Source organism: Aethalodelphis obliquidens, unplaced genomic scaffold (genome assembly GCF_003676395.1).
Source record: "Aethalodelphis obliquidens isolate GAN/ISIS:26980383/991018 unplaced genomic scaffold, ASM367639v1 scaffold6, whole genome shotgun sequence".
NCBI lineage: Eukaryota > Metazoa > Chordata > Mammalia > Artiodactyla > Delphinidae > Aethalodelphis > Aethalodelphis obliquidens.
This window is the reverse complement of record NW_020837950.1, coordinates 12491646-12509539: the sequence shown is the minus strand read 5'-3', so window position 1 is coordinate 12509539 and position 17894 is coordinate 12491646. Positions and strand designations below refer to the sequence as shown.

General features: G+C 36.5%; 1 protein-coding gene across 1 annotated transcript in view; it reads left to right on the top strand.

Annotated features, from left to right (window-relative positions):
* Positions 1-15931, top strand: part of KLHL5 (kelch like family member 5) — a 75566-nt gene extending 59635 nt beyond the window's left edge. Inside the window, exons 9-12 of the mRNA XM_027103157.1 lie at positions 2369-2531; positions 8114-8326; positions 9849-10020; positions 14573-15931. Coding sequence (XP_026958958.1) covers positions 2369-2531; positions 8114-8326; positions 9849-10020; positions 14573-14629 — 605 coding nt within the window. The 3' untranslated portion in view covers positions 14630-15931. The remainder of the gene's footprint in view (positions 1-2368; positions 2532-8113; positions 8327-9848; positions 10021-14572) is intronic.
* Positions 15932-17894: the final 1963 nt, after the last annotated feature.

Here is a 17894-nt window from a genome sequence, read left to right as displayed (position 1 = left end):
CATTCAAAACAGCTTTGTTGTAACTATTTACCTTGTAATATTATTTACCTTATAATAAATAATGTTTTAAATTTGAACTTATAAAAGAAATCTTTATGTAAGTAAATTTTAAATTAATTATACTCACACACATATATATAATTGAATATGTATTATATATAATTGGAGATAGATTAGATAGATAGATAGATCTCCTATAACCAGTACTGGCAGAACACAAATGAGTGGAATGATACGTTGGTTTTGGTCATACATGAATGGTGACTATGTCATCTGGCCATGATTTCACAAAAGTAAATGTCTTCGTATCACAATATTTGTGTTTTGGCCTTCAGGTGATACATATTTATATCTCACCTGACTATGGTCATATCATACCTCTTCTCAAAACCTCTGCTGGCTTTCCATCTCATTTAGAATAAAATCCAAAATCCTTACAATAGTCCCGACCACCATGTGATTTGACTCCACCCTTCCTCTCATCTCCTACACTGTCCCCCTTACTCACCCTCCACAGCCAACTGGGCTCCTTGCTGTATGTACCACAGACGCACTAAGCATGCCTCAGGACCTTTGTACATACTGTTCTCTTTATCTCACCTTCTTCTCCCCCAGATACATTCATGTCTGGTTTCCTAACTTCATTCACATTTTTGTTCAAATGTCACTTTATCTGAGAGGTCTCCCTTGATCCTCTCTACTCTTTTACTTTGCTCCTTTTTTTTTTTTTTTTGCGGTACGCAGGCCTCTCACTGCTGTGGCCTCTCCCACTGCGGAGCAGAGGCTCCGGACGCGCAGGCTCAGCGGCCATGGCTCACGGGCCCAGCCGCACTGCGGCATGTGGGATCCTCCCGGACTGGGGCACGAACCCGCATCCCCTGCATCGGCAGGCGGACTCTCAAACACTGCACCACCAGAGAAGCCCTAAATTTTTTTTTAAGATATATTTATTTATTTATTTTTGTCTGTTGGGTCTTTGTTGCTGCACGAGGGCTTTCTCTAGTCGTGGCAAGCGGAGGCTACTCTTCGTTGCGGTAAGCGAGCTTCCCATTACGGTGGCTTCTCCTGTTGCGGAGCACGGGCTCTAGGCGCTCAGACTTCGGTTGTTGCCGCACACGGGCTCAGTAGTTGTGGCACGCGGGCTCTAGAGCGCAGGCTCAGTAGTTGTGGCTCACGGGCTTAATTGCTCCTTGGCATATGGGATCTTCCCAGACTAGGGATTGAACCCGTGACCCCTGCATTCGCAGGCGGATTCTTATCCACTGTGCCACTAGGTAAGTCCCACTACTTTTATTTCTTGTTAGCACTTATCAATGCCTGAAATATACTTTGTATCTGTTTCCTAACTAAAATGTTAGGTCGAGGCTTCCCTGGTGGCACAGTGGTTAAGAATCTGCCTGCCAGTGTAGGGGATACGGGTTCGAGCCCTGGCCCAGGAAGAACCCACATGCCACGGAACAACTAGGCCTGTGTGCCACAACTGCTGAGCCTGTGCTCTGCAGCAAGAGAAGCCACCACAGTGAGAGGCCCGCGCACTGCAATGAGGAGTGGGCCCCGCTCTCCACAACTAGAGAAAGCCTGCGTGCAGCAACGAAGACCCAAAGCAGCCAAAAATAAATAAATGATTAAAATAAAATAAAATATTAGGTCCATCAGGGCAGAGGCCTTATCTATTACGTTCTACTAAGTGCCTGACACTTAGTAGAAACTCAATAGCTATTTGTTGAATAAATGAAATTTGGCTTGGTTCCCTCGCGATGAAACACGCCAGTGGATTGTGGTATCTAATCTACAGCAAAATCTTATGAATTTGAATTAAAGGGAGAAAAGAATAAAATTGCTGTTTTCTAATATATTATAAATCCAAATTATTGAAAAATGTTTTAAGTATGGCAATGTGTGCATCTTGTATTTTTTTAAAATACCTTTCCCCTGTTGGACCTCAAAATACTGCCTCTAAAACTTTTTTTTTTTTTTTCGCGGTACGCGGGCCTCTTGCTGCCGTGGCCTCTCCCGTTGCGGAGCACAGGCTCCGGATGCGCAGGCTCAGCGGCATGGCTCATGGACCCAGCCGCTCCGCGGCATGTGGGATCTTCCCGGACCAGGGCACAAACCCGTGTCCCCTGCATCGGCGGGCAGACTCTCAACCACTGCGCCACCAGGGAAGGCCTACCTCTAAAACTTTTAAGAGCTACAGTGCTATTGCTCCCCCTCACCCACCCACCTATCTACCAAGAAGAGCTATGAGGAAGCCAGATATCTTTATCATAAATTTTTGCCTAGTTAAATTTGCATGTTAAAGGTTCATTGTACTTACATTTCAGTTAAAAGATTTTTAAGTCATTGCTTCTTTCCTGTCTCCTTGTAGGTGTGGCTGTATTGGAAGGTCCTATGTATGCAGTAGGAGGGCATGATGGTTGGAGCTATCTGAATACAGTGGAAAGATGGGACCCTCAGGCTCGCCAGTGGAATTTTGTTGCCACTATGTCCACTCCCAGAAGCACAGTAGGTGTGGCAGTACTAAGCGGAAAGTAAGGAAATATTTAAGGTTCCACTTAAAACACAATAAATTAAATGTATTAAGCTATATCTTGTCCAACTTAAAGATACATAGAAATCATGAGAGAAATAACTCTGAGTGATGTAAACAACCTTTTTAAATAGTCTCTTTTTATCATAGCTCTAAATATAAATAGCTCAACATTGTTAGTCTTTTATTCTAATGTGCAGATACTATAAATTTCTAGTTATCATTTTGAGTGAATAAATTTTATATGAATATTCAATGTCATCAAAATCTGGTGGTTCATATAGCTTTAAAAGTATATGGTCTTTTAAAAGTTGTATGGTCTCTCTCATGTTTCCCTAAATAATTCTTTCCATTTCTTCTACTGATTTTTCCTTACTTTTACTTCCTTCTTATCTTGGTAAACTGCTGAAAACTAGAATGCATTTAGAAAGAGGTGCTTTCTTGCTTCTTATCTGCTCTAAATAGAGTAAACAAATTTGGATAGAGCCACCACTCAAATACTAAATACATAGTATCTTTTTCAGGCCTTTCTTCCATAAAATGAAGCCCTTATGGTTATTAAATAAAAGTTGTTTGTTGCATACCTTTACTCACTTAAAATGTTTTATCATCATTTCCAGGAAGAGGAAAGAACCAAGGTTAAAACATAGAGACTTAAAATTATTTGTTGGATTGTTACTGATTATCAAAAAAATGAGAAAATGTTAGTAATATTTTTATATTTTATGACCTAAGGTCTTGTTTCCTCAGGACCTGTTAGTTGCATCCTTTTTTTTGTTAATTTTTAGCACGATTACAAGTAATAAGATATAGAAATAGAAGCCCATTTTTTAAATATATCTGATCTCAATACACCTCCCCTCATTTGTTTTAGCTAAAGAAATGGCTTCAAATTTTATCACTACATTTCTCTCCTAGTTCTTTGGTAGAAGAGTCAGCCACCAAAGAGTATAAAAAGTGAAAAAAAAGAAATTACTATTTCTGGCTAGAAATATTTATTTCTAATAGAAGACATAAGAATAACTGCCTTCTCTAAAACCTGATTTCCAAACCTACAGTATCCTGGACTTCTAGGCATAGAGGTATCTTACTTTCTTACCTTTTCTTGCTCTCTAATGAGAAATAAATATTTCTGTATTTAACCTACCTGAAGCACAATTTATTGAGTATAATTCTGAGAGTACCTAATAATATCAGAAGCTAAGGACTTCTTATCTACTAAGTAGTAAGACAGTTGATTTTGAAAGTATCGTATATCTACGTTGTGATTTTAACTGGTCTGTTGGGGTAGACTGGTCACTTTGTCCCTAACCTTAACTCTCTTCCTTTCATTCTTCATTTTAGAGACTCACCTAATGTTCTGCCTAAAACACAAATAGGACCATGTCACTTTCCTACTTAAAACCTTTCAGTAGCTTATCTGACCAAGCCTCCTTTTTGATCTTGCCTCTGTCCACCTCTCTAGCCTCTTCTCTCTCCTCTACCCATGCATAATACACTCCAGCAAAACTAATCCATTTGTGAAAAATACATTTTGTTTCACATTCCTATTGTCTGTTAAGCAACACCATCTTTCTTAGAATATTGTTTCCCCCACTTTCCTTCCTGGCAAACTCAGCATCCTTGCAACTTGCTTAAAAATCACCTCCAGGAAACCTCCAATCCCCACTCTCATCTCTTCATTCCCCCTGCACTGATTGTCCATTCCATCCTCAGCAATTTTACTGTATATAATTTGTATATAATTGTATTGCAGCATGTACCACTCTATTATTGTAGTTATTGACTGGTCCATCTCCTGTAGCAGATCATGGTCTTGAATGACCTGATCTGACTTCTTGTTTCTTACACCTAGCACAGTATCCAGCACATAAACCTGAAGTGTGCAACCTTAGTGAAGAATATCCTGGTACCAGTTATATGCAGTAGTGCTTTAATCACCCCAAGAAGAGGATGTGTTAATCCATCAACCACCATTTTTCTAAGCTTGCACTAAAATAAAGTAGCAATGTTTTAAAATATTTTGTTAGTTTCCATTTTGGGGTACAAATCCAGAACCTGGAAAAAATAGAAATTATGTTGTTAATATTTTAAATATGCAGTTGATTGAAAAAATTAATTATGTATTTTCTCTCTACCAGTCCTTTGTGATTTAAAACAAATCATTTCTCTGCGCCTCAATTTTTTTAATTTATAAAATGAAAAGCCCAGTTAAATACTGTTTTTGTTATTTTAAATTATTTTACAATGCTTCCTGATGCAAACTATAGTTCGTTTCTTTAGGGAAGAACTGTTTTAATGTTTTATGAGCTACACTCTGTATCTTAAAATTTTGAAAGTGTTAAAATTTTTATTTCTGCCATGTTTGACAGAAAGAAGCTTTGTCTAAACTTCCAGTTGCTCAGGCTACTTTTAAGCCATTGGCTGGCAAATACTTTTGGCAATAGAATCTTTCTTTCAAGTGAAATCTTACAAAAACCTCGATACTTAAAGCAAATGGAGGTTCAAGTTTATAATAAGCTTATTTTAAATTTATTATAAGTTTGCGTTTATAATACTTACTGTAAAAATCAATGTAGAAGCATAAGTCTGTTTTAAAGAACACAGATTATTTCTGTTTTGTTTTGGTTGTCCAGTATGAAGAAAATCCTGATTCGCAGATAAGAAGCTGAAATTGGTAATAGTTATTTTAACTACTAGAGCAATTTAATTGGAATCACAGGAAATTCTTCAGTTAAATTGCTCAAGTAGTTTGAAAGTAGTAGACATTTTTTTCTCAGCTGAATCTCAAACAATATCTACCAACCACTTGTATTCTTGATCATAATTTTAGAAGTCAGGTGAGACCTAAATCTTATTTTTAAATATGTAGTACAATACTATTGCAGTTTGACATAATATTTCTCTTTTTATTGTAATAGATATTGTCATGGGGAAGAAAGATGAGTTCTGAATTTTGCATGACGTTTAATTGAGCCAGGTGATATTTTTGAAAATTAAAACTACTTTTTAATCTTTAATTTTAAATGAACCATTTTGGGGGTCCCCTAACATCCTCCACAGAGTCCTGGTCTTAGAATACAGTTTGAAAACCATTGCGTGAGATATGATTCTTCAGAAAGTGTTACAATACATTTTAGCCCTTAATGTTATCTCAGTATGAATGTTGTTTGTACATTTAACATCTCCTAAAATACCGTTTTCTAAAAGAATGCAAATAGAGACAGAATTTATTTTTCCCCTTTAACACATACCATGTTTACCATGTGCCAGGCAATATTCAAAGTACTTTAAGTTTGATCACCAATAATCCTGTGAGGCAGGGCTTCTAGATTTTATGGATGATGAAGTTCAGGCAGACGGAGATTAAATAACTTGTCCACAGTCACAGCTAGTACGTGATAAGTGGAAGAACCAGGATTCAAACCCAGAGAGTCTGGCTCCAGAATTCATGCTCTAAATCACTGTACTACACCACTTTTCACAAGAAGACCCATGAGTTCACTGTGAAGAGGGTAGGGTGCTGGAAGCCTATGATACTATATGTGTGTGTGTACATATATTTTTAGTTATTGACATTTTCTAGTTGATTCCTTCTAATATTCTATGATCCATATTTAGGTAATTATTCTTCCAAGTATTAGTTAAAGATGAGTACAGCTTAATATTAAGAACAGTAGCACAAAAAATAGTTTTTAACAGATAAAATTTTTAACAGATTAAAGTTTCAAATAAATTTCAAATTCCATACTATTAATATATTTTAAGTTTAGAACAAGACACTGCTACAAACATGCTTTGCTGTTTAAAATATGGTCGTCTTATTATTTAAGAACCAGTTTGAGTGGCATAGGTACTTTAAATTATGAATTAAAATTATGAAATCTGTCTTTAAAATATGTATATTTATCCAAATATAAATACTTAGAGTTTTAATGGGCAGAAATTTGATATAGTTCAAATATTATTTCTCAAGAATTAAAAATAGCTAAATATTAACTAAGGCATCCATAAATTCAAAATGTGTGGGCTTTTGAACAAGCAGCGAACTGAATTTATTATTTTTTTTAAATGATAGAAAAAATATCTACAAAGAGCTTCCTATGTGAATAGTAAGTGTAAGAAGATTTTGTGCTTAATAAAGAATATTCAAATGTTTAAATATTTAAAATATTTTATATATATTTTAAGTTCAGAGTAAAAAGACTTTTAAATTAATGCAGTATATTGATTGATAATAAATTGGTTTACTAGGCAATGTTTAGGACGTTAACATACCAATAAATATAAATATGGTATGTTAACGTCCTAAACGTTGCCTAGTAAATCAATATATTTGAATCTGTAGTTTTATTCTCATATTTCACTATTACAAGTACATACCAGATGACTCTTGACTGTCCAACTGCTCATTAATATAACTATTGTCCTGGTTCTGCTTCTTCCTGGGTGACTATGTACAAGTCTCTTAATCTCCATTAACCCCAGTTTCTTCACCTGTGCAACAGGGATACAAATGGTTTGTCATAGCATCATTATAATGATTAAATTAATGCATGTAAAGTGCCTCACCTGTGGTAGGTGCTCAGAGAAGGTTAGTTTCTTTCATTTATCACCAAGTCCTATCTTAGCTATTTAAGAAATGTCACGGTATATTTATACACAATATTTTATCTATTTTAAGACATACTTTAACATCTCTAAAATTGTGACGCATTTTACACTCAATGATAACTTATCAAACAGATGGCAGCTGTGAAAATGTTGTCATTGTTTTCATGTGAGTTTGTTTTCTTTTTTATATATGTACAGAATAATATATGATATATATATGTGCCATTTAATTGGTAGCACGTCTTTCTCTTTTTTATAAATGTATTTATTTATTTAATTTTGGCTGAATTGGGTCTTCGTTGCTGCACGCGGGCTTTCTCTAGTTGCGGCTACTGGGGCTACTCTTTGTTGCGGTGCTCGGACTTCTCATTGCAGTGGCTCCTTTTGTTGCAGAGCATGGGCTCTAGGCACGTGGGCTTCAGTAGTTGTGGCACACGGGCTCAGTAGCTCTGGCTCGCGGGCTCTAGAGCACAGGCTCAGTAGTTGTGGCACACCAGCTTAGTTGCTCCGCGGCATGTGAGATCTTCCTGGAAGGGATCGAACCCATATCCCCTGCATTGGCAGGCAGATTCTTAACCACTGAGCCCCCAGGGAAGTCCCATCTTCTTTCTTAATGGCACATAAATTGACAGTATTTCTTTTTTTTTTTTTTTTTGCGGTACGCGGGCTTCTCACTGTTGTGGCCTCTCCTGTTGCGGAGCACAGGCTCCGGACGCGCAGGCTCAGCGGCCATGGCTCACGGGCCCAGCCGCTCCGCGGCATGTGGGATCTTCCCAGACCAGGGCACGAACCCATGTCCCCTGCATCGGCAGGCGGACTCTCAACCACTGCGCCACCAGGGAAGCCCGACAGTATTTCTTATCGTTGATAGGCACCTTGAATTCAATGAAATACCATAAGAATAACCTCTGTCCTATGCATAATAATAGCACCATCTCTTATTTATCATCCCATTTGTTGTTTTTACAGACTTTATGCAGTTGGTGGTCGTGATGGCAGTTCTTGTCTAAAGTCAGTAGAATGTTTTGACCCTCATACTAATAAATGGACACTCTGTGCACAAATGTCAAAAAGGAGGGGGGGAGTAGGAGTCACTACCTGGAATGGATTGCTGTACGCCATCGGAGGCCATGACGCACCTGCATCCAACTTGACTTCCAGACTCTCAGACTGTGTGGAGAGGTAATTTCCTGTGAAGGAAAACTAGGAATAAAAAATCAAACCTAAGCCTCTGACACTTCCACAGGAATTGGTAACTCTTTATTGAGCATCCACCATGTGCAAGGCAGTTCCTTAGGAGCTCTGTAAACACTGGGTGGTCTGCTCAGGCCATCTCTCAGTCTGTCACCAAGAGCCTACTCAGTCTTCTCTCAATCTGACCTTAGAATTGATTATACAGTTTATTAATTGAATCATATGACAAACATTTATTGTGTATCTATTTTGTACTGGACATTGTACCTAATAAGAAAAGGGGTTTGACAAATTTCACAGAGAATTAATTACAGGCTGGAGGCCAAATAAGCAAAAAGGAGAGGGACATTCCTGACATATTTTGATATAAAATGAAGTAGTATGAAATACTAAAAGAAAATAAAGGGCTAGTAAGGCTTGAAATCTTGATCAAGTCATCCTTGTTCAAAACTCAAATATGGGCCTAGGTAAAGAGCCCGACGTCAGTGGACGCTCTGGACAGTGGCTTAGGCTCCCATCTGCTATGGTCAGTGGAATGGGGAGAATTGAAGGGCTTTAGGAGGTAGAGTCAATAGGAGTGTGTATGAACACTCCAAAGCAGGAAGGAATATGTTTCATTCAGAAAACTGGAAGTCGGCCACTGTCATTGGAGAACAAAGAATGATGGAGAGAGTGGCAGGAAAGGAGTGGGGGAACATTGGGGCAGATCATGCAGAGTCTTGATGCCTTATTAAAAACTTTGGATTTTAAAGAGCAATGGGAAGTTAATGAATGTGCGTGTATAGATTATTCAATAAATTATAAATGATAGAAGAAGAATAAAAAGTGAAATGAAGGTTTGTTGATGACAACAAGTGCTTTCTATGAAATAATAAGCAGAGTTGGTTGGTGTTTTTTGAGAGAGGATGATAGTTACACCTGCATTTCACCTGTATTGGGGAGAAAATAATTCAGACTATGCTTGTTACATGTTATAATCCAGGAAAGGGATATAGAAGTCTTTATATACTTTGCCCCATAAATTACAGGCCCACTACAGGACTGCACCCAGTGAAAAATTGTTCATTGATACAAGTATTGGAAGCAGTATAAGTCATCTTAGCATGATGTATCTGCTCTCAGATAGACAATTTGGGGCAGTTCTAATTAACATACTTCATGAAAGGAACAAGAAGCTCCAAAAATGGACAGTTAGCAATGATTGAGGCTGTAAGTCATCTTACATAGAGCTTCATGAATTGATTTCCTCAAATTTTCAGTAGGCAACCTGAAACCTTAAAGCAGTTTTCAACATTTACATTACCTCTTTTGACTAGTTTAAGTGTTATGCATCTGCAAAATAGCTCTATTATGTTGTAAGTTAAAAGTTTTCAGGAAAATATTGATATTTTTCTCTAAAATATGTTCAAATGTATTTTATATAGCAGATGATAAGATTAAAGGACAAAACTATTTTTATGTAAAATATTGTGAGAACAATATCAGCTCCAGTTCTAAAATTTTCTTTCAGATATGATCCTAAAACGGATATGTGGACTGCAGTGGCATCTATGAGCATCAGCAGAGATGCCGTGGGAGTCTGTTTACTTGGTGATAAATTATATGCTGTCGGAGGGTATGATGGACAGACTTACCTTAATACAGTGGAGGCTTATGATCCCCAGACAAATGAGTGGACCCAGGTATGGCATTTCATTTTTCATTATTACACTTACTCTGTTTTTGTTACAAACAGTTGTTTGGTAAAACAAATCCTCTCAATTATGTCCAATATCAAAATATATGGCATAAACATGATAAAGTCATCTTTTAACTAAATATAAGAAAACAGAGGGAATGTTTAATTTTATAGTATAGGTAAAATCCAAAATTACCTTTAAAATGTAAGTTAATACTCAAAGAAATTCTTATTAGTTGGTTATTATTATTAGCTGCCACCATTTACTTGCTGAGAATTGATGAGATGTTCTAGCATAGATAGAGGATAGGACCACAAGAGGGCTGTAATAAAGGGAGGGAGATTGTGGAAAATTAAAAACAAAGATAGTAGTCAGGAACAAATGAACCACTTACCCATACATGAGCAATAATTTTTAAATACTCAAGCCACAGATATTTGGGAGCAGATCAAATGTCTGGTTATAACCTAGTAAAGATGGCAATCCTAAGTTACATTAACAAGTAAGAAACCTGACCTGACAAACTTAACAGAAAAAATTCCCTCTTTGTCTATTTCTGAGAGGGCCTAGCACTTCTAAGAATGATCTTTTGAGATCTTTGTTTCCATCATCACCCAGAACAGAACCAGGAATTTTCTGCCTCTGGCATCCAATTCAGTATAGGGTACATAAAAGGCACTCAGATGTTTAACTGAGCCAAGGTTTTCCTACATACAAGGAGCAGTGGTAAGTACTGTCAAGAAAACAATACCTATGAGAATCCCTGCTGTCACAGAGCTTAACTACTTAGGTAGGTGAGATCTGCTCATGTAAAGGGAGGATCCGCAGTGTGGAGCAGTTGGTATGAAGTGTCCCATGGTATAGGCAGTGAGTGGCCTAGGAAATCAAAGAGAAGAGAGAAAATGGCTGTTGAGAGGGCTTCGGTAAGGAAGAAGTGGGATTTACTCTAAGCCTTAATGAATTGATCCAATTCAAAAAGATAGAAGGAAGGGGCTTCCCTGGTGGTCCAATGGTTAAGACTCCTTGTTTCCACTGCTGGGGGCGAGGGTTCTCTCCCTAGTCAGGGAACTAAGATCCCACATGCCGCGCAGCGTGACCAAAAAATAAAAGGTAGGAGGAAAAAGGAAATTGTGTGAGAAAACATGAAAGAAATGTCACTAAAGCAGAAATATGCAGGCTCTATTAAGGAAGTGTGGTGGGTTATAAGGCTCCATGCTTGAGAAGAGTAGGAGTTCTTATTGGAGAGGAAGGTTGGGGTCGGGATGGAGGTCCGCAATGGTCAATCTAAAGAGTTTGGTAATGAGAAACCAGTGGAGACTTTTAACCAAGAGAGCAATGCAGTAATAGAAAGTCCACATGTCAGCAGGTGGGGACAGGGTAAGTTGGGTTAGGGGCAGGGTAAGTGAAGCCTGGGTGAAAGGAAAACATTTATAAAGTTATAAACTTCAGTTATAAGGCTTGAGGTGTTAAATATACAGATGGATCCAAGAGATATTACCAAGTCCTGTTTATTTTTAATTTATACACTTACTAGGTTGTATAGAGAGGTGCAGCTTCTGAAGGAAACAGCAGAAGAATGATTAGAGAGTGTCTTAGTAGATAATGAAATAGAGCATTAAAAGAAAGGTGAGGGGGGGCTTCCCTGGCAGTCCAGTGGTTAAGATTCTGCGCTCCCAACGCAGGGAGCACAGGTTCAATCCCTGGTGGAGGAACTAAGATCCCACATGCTGCATAGCGCAGCCAAAAAACATAAATAAAATGGTTAAAAAAAAAAAAAAAAGGAGAGGGGAATTTCAACAGCTTAAGGAAGAATGAAGAAAATTTGTCATTCATGAAGTTGTCAGGACCTTTGAGAATATGATAGAATCAGAAGCCACCACACAGTGTAAAAAGTAAAAAGAAGAGTAAAAAGTAAATGTGGGAGCTAGAGGGGCATACAATTTTAAAATGATGATGATGACAGAAAGTTAATACTTACTTACTGAGTACATTTTATGTACCCGACTCTGGTCTAAGTACTTTACATTAAAGAATCTTCCCAACAACACTATGAGGAAAGTACTATTATTTCCTCACTATGTTGGATGAAGGAGTCTGAGACAGAGAGGTTAAATAGCTGACCCAGCGTCACACAGCAGATGAATGGTGGAGTTAGAATTTGAGCCTAGGATCTTTTTCACGATAGAGATGAAGACGAGAGTTGAACAGGATTCCAGATGCTAGAAGGAGAAAGCAAAATTGAAGGGCACTTTTCTGAAAGAAGGACAGGAACAGAATTGAGAGCAAAGGCAGGTCCTCCTTAGACTGGAGGAAAGGTCTTATCCTCCAAAGCTGGAGGGAAAAATGAGAATATCAGTGTAGAAAGATGCAAAGTGTTTTCAAGTGAAGAGAAGGATAGAAAAAGAGACTTAGATTGTTATGACGTTGATCTTGTTTCTTAAGTAAGTGAGATCACTTGGTGAAGGCGAGAAGGCATAATTTGAGAGCTTGAGTTAGAGCTACAGGATTTCATAGAAATTATGAGATTACATACCATCAGCCTCCTACCGTGGCAGAAGTAATTGTGAATGATAACCAAGGAATCCAAGAAGAGATAGAAGAATCTCTTTTCCTGAGGTGTATTTTATTTAAGCCCTTAGGCCAGTTCTAAGGAAACCTATTAGCCAGTATTTCAGACTTGCTGTTACAGATAATTAATACCTTATGCTGAATCACCCTGTATCAAAATTAATAATCTGTGACCACATAGCTCTTTGGTTTACATGCCATCTCCATTACTTTTCTTTAAATTTTTTTTATTGAAGTACAGTCAATGTACAATATTATAAGTTACAGGTATACAATATAGTGATTCACGATTTTAAAGGTTATGCTCCATTTATAGATATTATAAAATATTGACTGTATTCCCTGTGTTGTACGATATATCTTTGTAGCTTATTTTACACATAATAGTTTGTACCTCTTAATCCCCTAGCCCTATTTTGCCCCTCCCCCTTCCCTTTCCCCACTGGTAACCAATAATTTGTTCTCTATATCTGTGAGTCTGTTTCTTTTTTGTTATATTTGCTAGTTTGTTGTATTTTTTAGATTCTACATATAAGTGATTTTAAAGCTCCTAAATGTGAATTTACAACCATAGTATCTGAAAAATAAATGTTTTCCATTCAATGTTTCTACAAATGGACAAGAGGACATTTATTTGTACAGGGAATGAAATGTGATTACTAAGTCTTAAGCCATCACCCACCCCACTACCAGCCTTGACCCAAAGCAGGAGGTGACTGCATTGTATTTAATAAATTCTCTAAGCTAAACTTTCTAGCTGGTTGTCGTGACAACATCAGCTATTCACAATGTAGAGACTTAGTGTCTTGAGTGTTTTGAGAAAAGCTGATTACAGACGTTTTGATTTAAATGACGTAGAGGTTACTTCTAGAATACTGTAAGTAGATATGGTTTTAAAATAGGTTATTTGTTCAAAAAGATATAACAGTGATCAAAACAACTGATTCAGTTGGAGAACAACCAAGAATTCTCTTAAAATTGAAGTCAGATGTATTCTTAAAATCCACTCATTGGTCTGGGGAGGAGGAGTCAAAATGACTAGAAAGTCACTTTGATATCATGTATTTGACAAAAATACTTTATGACATACACCCACATACATAAGTACAAAACAAACTTTCTTAGTACTTTATATTAGTCACCCCTTCCCAAATACTAGTGTCTTAATTCTGTTAGCTCAAATGCATAGATTCTTACTGGGCTCCAAGTAGTCCTTCTTTTAAAACTATCCTTGTCCACACTTATCTCCGCTATGAATTGCCCAGTGTCTAGAGTACTTTAAAAAAAAAAAAAAAGACAAGAAGTGAAAGATTTAAGAATTGTTCCTAATGCATAAGTCAAGATTATACTTTTCCCGTAGTACCTCATACTTCTATCTCACTGTCATGGAGTTTATTCACCAGGTTTGTTTCCACTCCTAAGGAGTTCAATCGGTAGTATTTATTATTTATTCACTCTGGTAAAAAACAGTAGAATGGGTTTAGACCCGTCAGCCACGCTGAGAAGGTCATCAGTGAATGTGAAGTTAGTGGTTCCTCTGGAGTTGACAGACCCAGGGCATGTGGTATATTCTGTGTACTCTCTCTGAGATAGCACTTCTGTTGCATGGCCTCTCAGGATAATACTTGGTATTTTCTCCATATTAGTCACAAAGTTACTCTAAGTGTTCAGCATTTCCTCACATCCATATTGTGCATCATGTTGGCCAAAATAGTGTTTCATGTAGAACAATTCCTGTGCTATCTTTAAAAATCACCTTTAAAGAGAAGTAAATACTACATAATTATGTTATATACCCAAAACAATTTAGTCTATGAAGCTTTGGCATCAAGAGGAAGAGTCTTGTTTAAGACCTGGGCCAGCTTAGGGTGCAGGCAGCAGCTCTTTGCCAACAAGTATGAACTATTTCAGTATTTCACCGACTGGTGTGGTATTATCAATGTTTTTACCCACAAACCCAACACGTGTCTTTTTTTTTTTTTTTTAGGTTGCTCCACTGTGCCTAGGAAGAGCTGGGGCTTGTGTTGTGACTGTAAAGTTATAACTTAGTGCTTTGTTTTCTAAATGAAGATATTCACTTCCTTTATGAATTTAGTATAATTGTTCTACTATCAATGGATACGTTTTTAGTAAATTTGCAAGGCCACATTCCAGAGCACAAAGTGCCTGGTCTCTAAGGGAAGATGTTAAAACAAGGAAGAACCAGGATTAAATACTTTTATTTCTTAGCAAATCAAAACTGCAGCTGGTGGATTGTGAACGTATGTTCCTGATATAAAATATGAGGACAAATGCACTGCTCCTGACACAACCCAGTGTTAACCGGGAATTTCATTTCTTTTAATAATCAAGCACATTTTGCTCATATTATCCACATTTCTTTTCTTACAGTGCAAATACCCCAGATAAAACTTCTAATGTTTTGCTATGTAACTTTATCATACATGAATTATGGTAATTTTTATTCATTTGTTTACTTAACTACAACCAGTGTCTTAATGATATTACTAAAGACTATGCATTTAGCTGTTTTCAGAAATAGTTGCATTATATATGCTTCGCTTGTGGATATATTTCTAAAATCGGCTTAGTCCAATGAATAAATAAAAATATTAAAGAGTTAGAACAACAAAAGACCAAATAAAAACTTGATATGACCTTTGGGATCTATTTAAATGTTCATTCCATCTAGATTCACCAAGAACTCCATGTTATTGATATTCTTAAATTAGAATTGAAACATGGTGTTTTGCATTAAATTTAAGATATGCAAATTTTGTGGAGAAAATAAATGTTATATACCCTCTAATGTTCTTTCACCTAATTAGCATTTAATCGTGTGAATTTGCTTTCTTTTATATCGTTAAAAATGTTTTGATTTTGTCTTTTTATATTGACAGAACTGTTTGGATATTCTTATGTTCTCAGATCTCTATTTGCCTCCCCTGCCTTGTTTGCTATCTTTTGCCAGAGTTAGTTAATCCTTTGTGCTTCTTTGTAATCAAACAGTTTGGGGGGAAGGGGCTTATTCAATGTTTGAAAAATAAGTTTAAAGTGTTTATTACCCAAAGTTTTGTACATTTGTAAACTCTTAATTACACATGTGAATGTTAATATTCTCAGTGAATTATTTATTGTTTGCAAAAATGCACTGGGCAGTAACATTTTATGATAAATCCTTTAAGGTATAAGTCATTAACTTATATCTTAATATAAAATGAGTATAAACTAAATTCCCACCTTTTGAAAGTCCATATTGTGGTTAATGTGTTTTTACATTTTATATCAGGGTAGCCTTTATTTTAGTTGCTTCCTTTAAAAATTAAAAGAAATTTTTTTTAGCTGATTTTGAATGCTTGTGAAATATTTCTACACAGGAAACCAAGAAACTTAGTACATCTATGCATAAAACAAATTCCATGGGCATTTTACTGGTGTGACCACTAAGAAAATAGCAGTGATAGTGACAAATACATTAATATTTCATATATTCATTATAGTGTGGGTATGAATTCAGTTACTTTCCTGACAAGGAGGGATCAGTGGTAGAGTATATTTATGTATTTAGGGTAAGGGAGAGAAGAAGAGGAAAAGCTATAAGAAACAAAGCAAAAATTTCAAAAGCAGAAATGTTTCAGTACATCATCCCTTCTTGTGGAGGCTTAGACCTGTGATTTGGAAGGAAAGTACTTACACTTGTGATCATTTCTCATCTCCACTCATCATCCACTCTCTTGTTCCCTGTGCCCGCAATGGAGTCAGACTCACCTTAAAGTAAAGGAACTGATTGTTTTCTCTGAGGATCTTCCTTTCCTTTATGGGATTCATAGAACAGTCCCTTTGATTTTTTATTCCACTGAAGGGGCCTCTCTAATGCAGTTTTGTCATCAGCAGGCTCTGCTCTTCTGGGTACTAGTGAAGAAAACTATTTCTTTTCTAGTGACAGAGCATTCACCAAAGCATTCATTCTTCTCCTAGTCTGGGATCTTATAAATCTAGAGGAAAATATGGTCCTTCCTTGTGTGCATCATCTAACATTGCTATCTTGACTTTTACTGTTAGCTTCTGCACTGAGATGTCTAGCTGCTCTTAATTTTAACCCCAATTAATGACCACCTTATGAAAAATAATAATATTTCTTATAATTATTGAATGTTTATTATGAACTAGGAACCAAGTTTTTGCATGTATTAATGCACTTAATCTTCACAGCAACCTTATGAGGTATGTTCTGTTATTATTCTCCTTTTTACAGATGAGGAACCCGGGTCAGGAAGAGTTTAACCCCAAGATTCTATATGGCAAATAAGTGGCAGAGCAGGGATTCAAACACAGGCAGAGGCTCAGGAGTCCATTCTGTCATCACTCCTGTTTCTAGGTAGAAAAAGAAGTTTCCTTTTATGTGAGAAATCATTTACTTTAACAAAAAGAAACGTGAAGAAGGCTTATGCTTTTTAGAAGTGAAATTTATCAGTCACACTCTTATCAGAAGATTTTTGTTTCTTACTATTGGGGAAATTTTGTTTAATTCTCTTATGGAATTTTATATACATTTTGCTTTAGAAGACTAAATGCAAGAAAACATACATTTCAGGTTTTATAAATATTAGATAAATTGCATGGTATTTTGGATGGCTGAACCATAAACAAATTTATTCATCAAAAATAAGCTTTATTGCCAACAAAATAGATAACCTAGATGAAATGGACAAATTTCTAGGAACACACAAATCACCAAAACTGACTCAAGAAGAAGTAAAAAGTCTAAACACATCTATAACAAAGAGATTGAATCAATAATCAAAAACCCCTCAACAAAGAAAGTACAGAACCAGAATTTAGTAGAAATCGCTGGTGAAGTCTACCAAACATTAAAAGAAGAATTAACACGAATTCTTCTTAAACTCTTACAAAAAAATAGATAAGGAGTTAACACTTCCTAATTCCTTCTATAAGACCAGCATTACCTTGATACCTAAGCCAGACAAAGACAGATTATATACCATGACAAACTAAGATTTATTGCAAGAATATGGGGATGATTCAACATATAAAAATCAGTCAATGCGGTATACCACATAATAGAATGCAGAGAACTCAGAAGAAACTAGAACAGTGATATGAAAATAAAGCTCTTTGTTATTAAAAAAAAAGAATGAAGGGAACATAAACATTATCATCTCAATTGATAAGAAAAAGCATTTGACAAAAATCAGTACCCTTTCTTGGCACTCAGCAAATTAGGAAGAGAATGGAATTTCCTCAACCTGTTAAAAGGCATTCACGAAAAACCCACAGCTAACAGCATA